This window comes from Oncorhynchus mykiss, chromosome 29 (genome assembly GCF_057628025.1).
Source record: "Oncorhynchus mykiss isolate SJ-2025 chromosome 29, ASM5762802v1, whole genome shotgun sequence".
In the NCBI taxonomy this organism is placed as follows: domain Eukaryota; kingdom Metazoa; phylum Chordata; class Actinopteri; order Salmoniformes; family Salmonidae; genus Oncorhynchus; species Oncorhynchus mykiss.
The window spans coordinates 9,414,776-9,427,801 of record NC_143050.1 but is presented as its reverse complement, the minus strand read 5'-3'; the positions used below and the strand labels follow the sequence as shown (position 1 = coordinate 9,427,801).

The 13,026-nt window shown below is 40.1% G+C and overlaps 1 protein-coding gene across 3 annotated transcripts; it reads right to left on the bottom strand.

Annotated features, from left to right (window-relative positions):
* Nucleotides 1-409: 409 nt before the first annotated feature.
* On the bottom strand, nucleotides 410-6,606 carry hmgb1a (high mobility group box 1a). Of its 3 annotated transcripts, none has more exons than XM_021590218.3 (5): nucleotides 6,472-6,606; nucleotides 2,817-2,971; nucleotides 2,250-2,395; nucleotides 1,774-1,948; nucleotides 410-1,283 (listed from the first exon to the last, which is right to left on the bottom strand). In XM_021590218.3, exons 2-5 carry the CDS (start codon nucleotides 2,961-2,963, stop codon nucleotides 1,137-1,139), a joined length of 615 nt encoding a protein of 204 aa, XP_021445893.1. In that variant the 5' UTR covers nucleotides 2,964-2,971; nucleotides 6,472-6,606; the 3' UTR covers nucleotides 410-1,136.
* Nucleotides 6,607-13,026: the final 6,420 nt, after the last annotated feature.

The following is a 13,026-nucleotide window of genomic DNA, read 5'->3' as shown; positions in this document are numbered from 1 at the left end:
TCAAGAGTTCCCGACTGGCACGTGAACACGGCATCACAGCTATGATTATTCCCAGACAGGATAACCCATAAGGACCATTCATGACCGAATGTATTATTGTCTGGCTGTCAATTAGACACTTGTGTTGACAAGGCAGTGAAGATGACATTCCTCCTGGGAGGAACCCTGTGGATAATATAGTCAATACAGAATCAGTTGACCCTACATCAGACGAGTTCATTGATGAGCTATAGCTGCATTGGCTTGAGTTACGACTTCCATCCTCGCCCATTCTATTCAAAACGTCCATACGACACAATCAAATGCCGGAAAAACAGTAACAGTATGCTTTGTATATATTAACCATAATAATCATCTAGTGGTGCTCCATCTACAAGAAAACATTTCATAATAATTAAAAATATATATATATATTAAAAAAAAAATGTTTATTGATGTCAGAAGCAATTCAGAATCAACCAAAACAGATGTAATCCTTTCATTTTGTTGTTGTTGTTGTAATTACAGTGGTATTCAAACAGTACAGTAAAATAACGTTGATAATACGGCATCTAAAAGAAGAGAACAAATACACCGGTCATTGAAAACAGAAGAACTTCTAGGACCCCCACGTATAACTAGGTAGTGTGCTGCTGTGCATTGCTACATAGGGAAAATAGACCCATCGGTTTCCCAGACTATTTTTTGTAATTTTTTTTACAACCGCTTTAAAACTGTACCAGGCAAAGTAATGCGTACCAAATGGCAACCCTTTCCCTATATAGTACACTATTTTTGACCAGAGTCTCATAGTGAACTAAATAGGGAATAAGGTTTCATTTGGGATGCACCCCGGGGATAAGTGGTATAAATAGTACCTACCACTGGAAGAGAAGAACACTAGACAAACACAATTGACACTGTTGTAGAAAAGGAGAAAAAAAAACTGTACAGCTTAAAAACGATTCTTATACACAGCGGTTACGTTTTTGTTTTGTGGGTTTTTTTTTTGGTACAGGTTTTTTTGTGTCTTTTTTAATTTTTTTTTATGTTGTTTTGTTTTCAGTAAGTGTTGTGTGTACAAGAGGGGGTGGGGGGGGGGGGGTTAAATGCTTTATAAACAAGACATTGTAAGTGCTATACGTAACAACGGTAATCTACTCGTCATCCTCATCGTCGTCATCATCGTCGTCCTCATCATCGTCGTCGTCATCATCGTCGTCGTCGTCGTCCTTGGCGGGTGCGGCGGCCTTCGCTGGCATGCTGACCGGCACCTTACCCTTGTTGCGGTACGCAGTGATGTCCTGAGAATAAGGAGAGATTTTTTGTTGTTTTTAACTGTTGTTCTGAATGACACGTAGCTAGTGTTTCAGATAACTGGGGTTCAATCATTACTCCAAACAGTTGCAAAATGTTCCAATTTTAGAACAAAAACTTGTATTTCTATTGGACAGGATCAGCATACGAAGGGACTTACCTGATTGATTCTGGCCAATAGAAACGCTAGTTTACGTTGCAAAACAATTACACCCCTGGTGTTAGTAATAGATCTTTTCGACTGTTAACATTAAGGTATTTCTAATCAAACTGTAGAATTTATTGTCGGTAACTTGGGGCCCGAACCCCATGTTGAAATCCACAAGTCTAACTTGAATTGTCACACTATTGACATGAACTACGAGAAAGTCCAAATTAGACACAGCCCTCAGTATACACCTGTCACCCCCGTCTGACTGCACGGTGTTACAGGTCCTCCAAATTGATGAAGGAACAAAAAAAGGGTTGTTTGTTTACCTTCTCGTACTTCTCCTTCAGCTTGGAAGCCTTCTTCTCATAGGGTACCTTGTCCTCCGCTGTTAGGTTGTTCCACTTCTCTCCCAGCTTCTTGGCCACATCACCGATAGACAGGCCCGGGGTCTCCCCCTTCACCTGGGGTCTGAAGTCAGCGCAGAAGATGAAGAACGCAGACCTGGAGGATGGGAGAGACGTCGGTGGAAGAAAGGAAAGAGAATTCTTACTAATGTTGTTTGGATATCATGAATTGATTGTTGTTGCCAAAACATGGGACACCCTGATTTTAATTGTAGTGTTAAATGGGTGCATTAAATGCAGTAGTTGTTTTATTCAAATGTAATCCAATTCCAATCACGTTTATTGTTCATTATTTTATTATAGTAATTATTTCATTAATTTACTTTAGACATGCTTCTCTGAGACATGAGCCATGGGGGGGGAGAGATGACTGTCTTTTTCTGTCAGGCAGTACTCACGATGGTCTCTTGGGGGCGTTGGGGTCCTTGAACCTCTTCTTCTTCTCTCCCTTGGGAGGAATGTAGCTCCTCATCTCCCTCTCATATCGCACCTTGTCCAGTTTGGCCAGATCCTCAAACTTCCCCTTCTCCTTGGCAGACATGGTCTTGAGAGAAGAACAACAACATGAAGAAGGTATTTAAGTACACGTAGTAAACACTGGTGGTAAGATGCCAATAGTGAAGCGTGTGTTTTGTGTCAGGTAGGGGCAACACACAGTGGTAGAGGAAGACAACGTTTACAAGAGAATGATACACAAGGGGTGGCAAATAAGTATGGAACAACTTAGCTGTGACACCATTAATTTGAAACTAAGTTGTACCAAAGACAACTATCAAGGGATTGATAGTAGTACAGGACAGTTTCAACTAAAGGGGCTGGCTCCCAAAATGGCACTATATTCTCTATTTAGTGCATTACTTTTGACCAGGGCCCATGCAGGGTGCTGGTCAAAAGCAGTGTACTAAATTGGGAATAATTCAAAAAGGGTGCCAATCAATCACAGCTGAGATGTGTTCCATACTTACCTTCCATCTCTCAGAGCACTTCTTGGAGAACTCTGAGAAGTTGACGGAAGCTTCTGGGTGTTTCTTCTTGTGCTCCTCCCGACAGGTCTGGACAAAGTAGGCATAGGAGGACATCTTGCCCCTCGGCTTCCTTGGATCTTTCCCCATCTCAATATCTAAAAATGAGATGTTTTAGAAATTAGCAAAACAGCAAAGAAGAAGTTAACAACATTAAATATTATAAACATTGTAGGTCATTTTATTCAGTATTTTTTGACAGAAACTATTTACTGCCATATATATATATATATATATATATATATATTTTTTTTTAAAGAGTCACCTAAATACTTTTCTGCAAACTCTGCACGTGATTGGAGATTGCTGTTTGCTTTCTGTAATGTTCTCCTTCTTTCCGATCGGCCATACCGGCTACAGTTGGCGAATGATCGAGCTATAGTTGATTCATGGACATTTTCTCCCATCTCAGCCATGGAACTCTGCAGCTCTTTCAAAGAGGCAGTTGGCCTCATGGTGAGTTCCAGAGCAAGAATCCTTTTCGCCCAACTGCTTATTTTGGAAGGCCGTCCTGATCTGGGCAGAGTCTCAGTGGTGCCATACACCTTCCACTTCTTAATGATTGACCTGACTGTACCCAATGGGATACTCAATGTATGGGAAATTTTCTTATAACCTTCCCCTAATCTGTGCCGATCTACAACTTTATCCCTGAACTCTTCTGAAAGCTCTTTGCGCCTCATGGTTTAAATTGACTACCTGACTGAGGGCCCTCACAGATCCAGGTGTATATTACACACAGGTGGAACCCCTTTCTCAACTTATTACAAATATTTGTTGTAACTGAGTTAATTAGATTTGCTTTGACAAAGGGGTTGAAGACATTAAATAATATAGTATTGGTTATTGATTTTGATTATTCATTTTCTAATCATTTGGATCCCCCTACCAGCCTGCACTAAAGACTGTTTCCTTCCCTCACTCTTGGCATCAGAACTGTAAACGCAGCCCTCTGCGAATAAACACGTCTGGTTCGTTCGTTCTGTCTGCTTGACGATACGTTTGTGGAAAACAAACCGTTTCTAGAGTGTTTGTCACAGGGACAGTGCCCTTTGCCGAAAACGCATCCGTTATTTTTACTGGTCAAATCATGAGAAATTTAACTTTTTAATACAATTTAATTAAAACAATTTTCATGCATTTTTGTTGACTTAAATTAGTCACATTTGTTATTTTTTATTTAATGCAGAATGCTTGTCATTCGATGATTTGAGTTTTAGCTCCAGAACGTTACAGAAGTTCTCAGTCTAGATAAAAAAAAATGCGTGCAACATTGGATACTCTTCTGTATATGTATGCAAATATTTGAAATGTTTCACGCACTAAAGCGGAAAGAAAATGAGAAATACATATCGCCACGTTTCTGATGAATTCGTGTATAATGTTAAAATTATAGCGCATTTAAGTCTACAGAAATATATTCCTTAGAAAAACAAACTCCGAAAAATCGAGAAAAATACCCTAAAACCACAAAATAACGTTAAAAGATGCTTCCCTTTCACTCTAAACTCGATTTGGCAACATTTGAAAAAAAATCATAAAAATTGGGAAAAAATCCCTAATATTTCCTATTGTATATTACAGTACGTCTGTGTTGTAACAAAGCAATGCATTTCTATCTGCCGAGTGAAGTAGTAATGGCGCATAGGCTTCTCGTTGAGGAAAAGGAGGTCAACAACGACGGCAATATTTCTTCTTCCATTTTGTAAGAATGCCTTCTTCGTGAAAGAAAGTCGCCCTGAAATGTCTCGACCCGCATTCCCGGTCGCTTTATTAATCGACAAACATGTTGACAAAGCCCGCGAGCATGACAATACTTTTCCCCGGTAGATTCCTATTGCATTAGCCGCCGTTTATAGCAATACACTGGGTCTGTGCTATGCCTATGTGCGGGCTGTGTTGAGTTAGTTTCCTATTAGCTCGGAATGGCCGCTTGTCTTCATCCACTAACATGGAGAATATGGCTCCTTCTCTTTGTGTCAATGCACAGCCATTACACGGTTTACACTAGATACCACAGCCACAAAATCACAAATTGTCAATCGTAAAATTAGTGAAAACAAAAATGTGCTTTTTGGTCTTAATGGAAGGTCATTGTTAGGCATAAGGTTATCAGTGTGGTTATGGTTAGGTTTAAGATAATATTTTAAGAAGATAAATTGTAGAAATAGGCGGGGTTTAGGACTTTTTGGCTATGGTAACTAGTGACGACCCCATTACACAGATAGAACAATGAACCAGATGTTTCACCGGATGTACAAATCCAGCAAGCAATTCCACTCGCCACCAAATATGGTGATGAGAGGAAGCCTAGTGACCGGCAGTGGGAGAAGATGGAGTAAGATGGATTTGTCCAACATTCTGCACATTTTCTAATCAATGAAACATTTGATCTCAATAAAGTATTTTGTTCCCATTACTAGAATATGTAAAGAACAGATTGGACTATGTTTAATAGACTTTACCCGTTGCTGAGTTTCATTAAATTGCGTTGTTTAGAACGACTTCATGAGCGAATGGAGTTATTGCACACGCGCACTTCATAGTAGGCGTTCTCTAACGGAAATATGCTAATAAATGCTACAACGTGCCAATGGGATCTTGCTAACTTGTGCTTTGCTCTGCCCACCTCCTTGCTTGTTCTGCCCACTATGATTCATTTGCTCCCATTGGAAACGACAGTCTGTGGTCTATCTTGGGTTAGTTAAATCTTTGGCAATTACATTGCATACAGTAGAGGGCAGCGCAACCGCGGGTACCCACCTTATTTCAATCTGTGATTTCAACCCTTTAATCTCGACGGAAAAATCAAAAAATACTGTCGTTGGAACAAGGACAGATGGGACTTTAATTTCCAATCGTTAGATTGTACAGTTTTATACGTGTTTGGTGAGAAATCACGGTTTGAAAAAGTTGAAGTGAACTGCGCTTGTATGGCTGTCTGCATTTTTTCCAATGCGAGAACAGTCAGCCATTACAGTAAAGCGCAGATTCCTGAGGTAATTTTGTTCACTCTTTTATGAGTCGAATAGTGAAAAATAACTATTAACAGCTTTTTTTCCCCACAATGTTTTCTATATTTTTATTTTCAATTTTCCCACGATTTCATCTTCGCATGAGAGGCATCACAGCCTCGCAACACTGCAATGGCTAGCTATGGCTGGAGCTCATACCATGAACCGTGTCTTCTACCATGAACATGTTTGTGCGCTAATGTTACATAGCCAGCTGTCCGCTGGACATTACTGATTTTTAATTCGATAAATAAACCACATTTTATCATAACAATGCAACACTTACCTGACATGAATTAATACAATAATTTGCATTCAAGGAAATCCACGTTTGTATTGAAATTCCACCGATTAATTTTGCTTTCTCCTTTTTTCAACGAGCGGCTAATGTGTGCTTACTGTACAGTAAGTAACGTTAGCTGGCTAATTTCTTGTTTTTTTACGTTCGCTTCGAATGAAAAATCACAAAATTGTTTCCAACCTAACATTCAAACATGGTCAATACATTTCTGAGGTATTTCTGTATTTTCTTATCACTTTCATCCTTACCGAGACTTAACATTTTTTTCGTGCCTGATACTTACCAAAGCGGCTGCCGCTGTATCTCAATGCACTGCAATGGCTGTATGTGGAATACCAGCGATACGCAGTGTCTTCAGTCTTAGCTTCTGTAACATTACTGTCGATGGTGCTCGCCCCCTATTGGCCACCGCCAAGTGTATCGCACGTCTGATTGGATATAACTTTTTCATTGCCCTAATATCAGACGATGCGCCATTGGCTATTTTTTTGTGAAACGTCACCGGAGTTTTCAGTGGCGCGGTGATACGAAACATGTTGCTGGTGCTGAGCTTGGGGCGCGCAGCTCGCTAGATAGTGTAGTAGTGTGTTTGCTATAGAATTGAGTTATGTGTTTTGAACACAGTGTAGCAAATGAATGGGGCAACGTGGAGCGTTCTAGTGAGCTACAGAGAGGTAAAAGTGAACGCGATACGGGTGTTGGTGAGCGTTTCCCCCGATCATCAATCACAACCATTGACTATTCACACCACCCAATGTGAACTTTATTAGCAAATTATGACTTTGTTAATTTAAGATTAGGATGGTGGGTTTTAAATAGGAACACAAGAAAAGTGTTTGAGCGACCTCTTGGTAGGTTGATATGTAATGTAGATAATTTGGCATAATTTGGCATTTGTTTTTGACCCAATCAATAGGCTATAGGCTAGACACAAGATACACTGCTATCAATGCAGGTGTATAAATAAATGACTGTCTAATTGTTTAGCCTACTTAAGCCACCATCGCGCTGCTTTTCGATACGAGACGGCGTTTACTGTGTTAATGGTGATTGTTTAAGATAAATACAATATTATTTATTCACGTAGGTTAATTTAATGCACATGGGGTATATTGCTATCAGTGGGCGCACCTCAAACATAACAACCTGTTTTATGTGCGCTCTTCTGGCTATATGAAGCGGTGAGACGCGCAATAGGCTACAGCTCTTGACTCGAACCGTTACTTTGTACCGTTATTTTTCTGCTATTGTAACTGTACGTTTTGTTACAATGTAGCTAAAGTCTAAACCTTTTGAATACATTTATTAGGATACAAGCAAGAGCATCGCGGGAGACCTACTAAAATATATTTTATGTCAACGCGCTTACAGTAGCCTATGCGTGTATGTTGCAACCCAATGTTCCAATTATCACATGCGCTCGCGCTCCTATGAATAGAACTGTATTGAATGCCACAGCCCATGGGGTATTCCAATCTTAACCTACGAGGTCCGGAGCCTGCTGTTTTTCTGTTCTACATGATAATTATTTGTACACAACTGGTGTCCCAGGTCTAAATGAAGAAATTGTGTGGAACTGGCTTCGAGGTCCAGAGTTGAGTATGAGGGGCCTTGGTCCCTTATAGGTACATTCTATTCACACATATAAGATCAATCCATGGATTGATTGAAGCCTAACTTACAATTTTAATAAAAACAATAATGTGTCATTAGAAATATAATCAGATTTTGATCTTGACAAATTTGTATGACATGTTTAATTGGCAGATTTGAATGTACCCTTGTTGATAGCACCATGCCCTTTATATTATAGTAAATGGGACAGTGCTGGTTTTGGTCATTCATTATCAAATCAATTATCAGCATCATCATCATACCACTGACAAAAAAAACAATGCCATTTTTATAGGGCTCTGAGACATTGTCTTTGCGGGTGTGGAAAGTACAACAATCATTAATGTCTAACTTAGAATACAATGATGACGGTGCTGGTGATGATGATGTGATGATGAATATGATGATAAAGCTGGTGATGGTCATGATGGTGAAGATGATGCTGGTGATGCTGATGTGATGATGCTGGTGATGATAATGTGATGATGATGGTGGTGGTGATGATGATGATAAAGCTGATGGTGATGATGATGATGATGATGGTGATGATGATAAAGCTGATGGTGATGATGATGATGATGGTGATGATGATAAAGCTGATGGTGATGATGATGATGGTGATGATGATAAAGCTGATGAGGATGATGATGGTGATGGTGGTGATGATGATGATGATGATGATGATGATGATGATGATGATAAAGCTGATGAGGATGATGATGATAAAGCTGATGAGGATGATGATGGTGGTGATGATGATGATGATGATAAAGCTGATGGTGATGATGATGATGGTGGAGATGATGATGATGATGATAAAGCTGATGGTGATGATGATGATGTGATGATGCTGGTGATGATGATGGTGATGATGATGATGCTGGTGATGATGATGCTGGAGTTGATGATGATGGTAGTGATGATAATGATGGTGGTGGTGATGATGATGGTGATGCTGATGATAATAATGATGGTAGTAATGATGATGGTGATGATGATGGTGGTGATGATGATGCTGGTGATGATGATGATGCTGATGATGATGGTGAGGATGATAAAGCTGCTGATGATGATGATGATAAAGCTGATGGTGATGATGATGATGCTGGTGATGATGATGCTGGAATTGATGATGATGTTAGTGATGATGATGCTGGTGATGCTGATGATAAGGATGATTGTAGTAATGATGATGGTGATGATGATATGGTGGTGATGGTGCTGGTGATGAAGGTGGTGATGATGATGATGGTGGTGATGATGGTGGTGATGATGATGATGGTGGTGATGGTGATGATGCTGGTGATGATGATATTATTGATGGTAGTGGTGGTGATGATGATGATAGTGGTGATAATGATGGTGATGATGCTGGAGATGATAATGGTGGTGGTGGTGATGATGATGGTGATGCTGATGATAATGATGGTGATGATGATGATGGTGATGATGATGATGATGATGGTAGTGATGATGATGGTGATAAAGCTGATGGTGATGATGATGATGTGATGATGCTGGTGATGATGATGTGATGATGATGGTGATGATGATGATGCTGGTGATGATGATGCTGGAGTTGATGATGATGCTGGTGATGCTGATGATAATGATGATGGTAGTAATGATGATGGTGATGATGATGCTGGTGATGCTGATGATAATGATGATGGTAGTAATGATGATGGTGATGATGATGGTGGTGATGATGATGATGGTGGTGATGCTGGTGATGAAGGTGGTGATGATAATGATGGTGGTGATGATGATGCTGGAGTTGATGATGATGGTAGTGATGACGATGCTGGTGATGGTGATGATGGTGGTGGTGATGATGATGGTGATGATGGTAGTAATGATGATGGTGGAGTTGATGATGATGGTAGTGATGATGATGCTGGTGATGCTGATGATGGTGATGATGGTGGTGATGATGATGATGGTGGTGATGGTGATGATGCTGGTGATGAAGGTGATGATGATGATGATGTGATGATGATGGTGATGATGATGATGATGATAAAGCTGATGATGATGATGATGGTGATGATGATGATGATGATGATGATGATAAAGCTGATGAGGATGATGATGGTGATGATGATGGTGGTGGTGATGTTATTATGGTTGTGAGGAAGATGAAGCTTTCCTTTCACATTCTGATATTAATTTACTGTTTGTTAGCCACATTTGTTGGCATCATTATCATCATTTTAAACTCAACCACCCTTGATTTATATTTCTACAATCAATTTCTATGTACCAGGGCCTGTATGCATACTCTGTTGCCTGCTGTTATGTCAAGCGTCTCCATTTTCTTTCGAGGTTACATTGATACCCTTAGACCTACAGAACAATCGAAGGGTGACACTGATAGTGGCACCAATCAGAATTTGCCATAGGAATACATTCTAGCACAGTGCTATTAAAAATGAAGGGAGGTGATATGTTCACCCAATAGGAACAATTGAGGGGAGGGACCTAATAGACTTATTTGACATATAAGAATAAATACAGTCCAGTTTTTTTTTTTTTTTTAACAAAGGAAAACAAATTAGGGGGAGGGGCAATTCCACCGCTCATATCTACGAGTAGGATTCAGGGAGCAGAAACTGATCCCAGATCTGTACCTAAGGGCAACTTTTATCCAGAGCCCCACTTGTCTCTGTCTGGCTATTATACTGTCATATGTCCCATGTAGCAGCAGTAGCAGCAGCACCGGTAGTATAATGACAGAAAGCCAGCCAGCCTGTCCATGAAGCACAGGGAGGAAAGGAGAGAAGAGGAGAGGAAAGGAGAGGAACGGAGATGAGAAGATGGGAGAAGGAGAGGTGAAGATGGGAGAAGAGAGACAAGGAAAGCAGAGCAGGGGGATAAGACAGCCCACCACCAGTGTATTTATGCATTCTATTGAGGCCTCTCTGGGGGGAAAAAAATATGCAAATTCATTTGTCATCAGGAGAGAAAAATAAAGGACAGCAGCGGTGCATACAGGAGGGGCTGAAAGAATGGGTGTCGGAGTGTGTATGTGCCTGAGTGCATGCGTCCATGTGCAGGGGGAAGACAGGAATAGGGGGATGTGGAAAGGGGGACAGGAGAAGGGGAACAGAGGAAGGGGAACAGGAGAAGGGGGGACAGGAGAAGGGGGTCAGGGGGATGGTGTGACAGGGGAAGGGGGGACAGGAGAAGGGGGGACAGGAGAAAGGGGGACAGGAGAAGGGGAACAGGGGAAGGGAGCCAGAGGGATGGAGAAAAAGGGGAAGAAGGGATTTTTTTGAGGGGGGGCGGGGGGCAGGAGCACTGAGATATACATGAAAGGGGGATTGTTTTTCAGAGATTTGTAGTACCTACCCCACCGCCCGCCCTCTCACCTCTGTACACTGAGAACCCCCATACCCCAAAGAACCCCCCTCTCCATTTCATGATTCTTCTTCTATAAATTCAAATCAAAAAGAGATGCTGAAGGCGATGTGGATAACAAAAGATGACATACTGTAGTTGCATTAGTACAGCAATTATTATTATTAGTATTCATATTAGTACAGCAATTATTATTATTAGTATTCATATTAGTACAGCAATTATTATTATTAGTATTCATATTAGTACAGCAATTATTATTATTAGTATTCATATTAGTACAGCAATTATTAGTATCAGTATTCATATTAGTACAGCAATTATTAGTATCAGTTTTCATATTAGTACAGCAATTATTATTAGTAGTGTCATATTAGTACAGCAATTATTATTAGTAGTATTCATATTAGTACAGCAATTATTAGTATCAGTTTTCATATTAGTACAGCAATTATTAGTATCCGTATTCATATTAGTACAGCAATTATTATTAGTAGTGTCATATTAGTACAGCAATTATTATTAGTTGTGTCATATTAGTACAGCAATTATTATTAGTAGTATTCATGTTAGTACAACAATTATTAGTATCAGTTTTCATATTAGTACAGCAATTATTAGTATCAGTATTCATATTAGTACAACAATTATTATTAGTAGTATTCATATTAGTACAGAAATTATTATTAGTAGTATTCATATTAGTACAGCAATTATTCACATTATGATGACCATGTAATCTTATATTATTATCAAATCTATTAAATAGATTGGACCTCTACTCCACAATGTCTGCTGTTTGTTGCAGGCAACTGTGCAGAATCTGCTGTTCTTCTTGATTTCAATCAAAATGTACCAGTCTCATAGAGGTAGATAGAGGACTCATCCTTGTGTCTGTGACAGAATTATTATTATTATTATTTGTTTTATTTATTTCACCTTTATTTAACCAGGTAGGCTAGTTGAGAACAAGTTCTCATTTACAACTGCGACCTGGCCAAGATAAAGCACAGCAGTTCGACACATACAACAACACAGAGTTACACATGGAATAAACAAACATACAGTCAATAATACAGTAGAAAAAAAGAAAAGTCTATATACAGTGAGTGCAAATGAGGTAAGATAAGGGAGGTAAGGCAGTAAATAGGCCATGGTGGCGAAGTAATTACAATATAGCAATTAAACACTGGAATGGTAGATGGGCAGAAGACGAATGTGCAAGTAGAGATACTGGGGTGCAAAGGAGCAAGATAAGTAAATAAATACAGTATGGGGATGATGTAGTTGGATGGGCTGTTTACAGATGGGCTATGTACAGGTGCAGTGATCTGTGAGCTGCTCTGACAGCTGGTGCTTAAAGTTGGAGAGGGAGATACGAGTCTCCAGCGCCAGTGATTTTTGCAGTTCATTCCAGTCATTGGCAGCAGAGAACTGGAAGGAAAGGAGGACAAAGGAGGAATTGGCTTTGGGGGTGACCAGTGAGATATACCTGCTGGAGCGCGTGATACGGGTGGGTGCTGCTATGGTGACCAGTGAGCTGAGATAAGGCGGGGATTTACCTAGCAGAGACTTATAGATGACCTGGGGCCAGTGGGTTTGGCGACGAGAATGAAGCGAGGGCCAGCCAACGAGAGCATACAGGTCGCAGTGGTGTGTAGTATATGGGGCTTTGGTGACAAACGTATGGCACTGTGATAGACTGCATCTAATTTGTTGAGTTGAGTGTTGGAGGCTATTTTGTAGATGACATCGCTGAAGTCGAGGATCAGTAGGATGGTCAGTTTTACGAGGGGTATGTTTGGCAGCATGAATGAAGGATGCTTTGTTGCGAAATAGGAAGCCGATTTTAGATTTAATTTTG

Coding starts and splice junctions, on each gene's coding strand:
- hmgb1a (XM_021590217.3), bottom strand. CDS start 3,556: ATGAGGCGCAAAGAGCTTTCAGAAGAGTTCAGGGATAAAGTTGTAGAT. Junction 2,396..2,816: donor AGTGCTCTGAGAGATGGAAG/GTAAGTATGGAA, acceptor TCTTCTCTCAAG/ACCATGTCTGCCAAGGAGAA. Junction 1,284..1,773: donor TGAAGGAGAAGTACGAGAAG/GTAAACAAACAA, acceptor CCTTATTCTCAG/GACATCACTGCGTACCGCAA.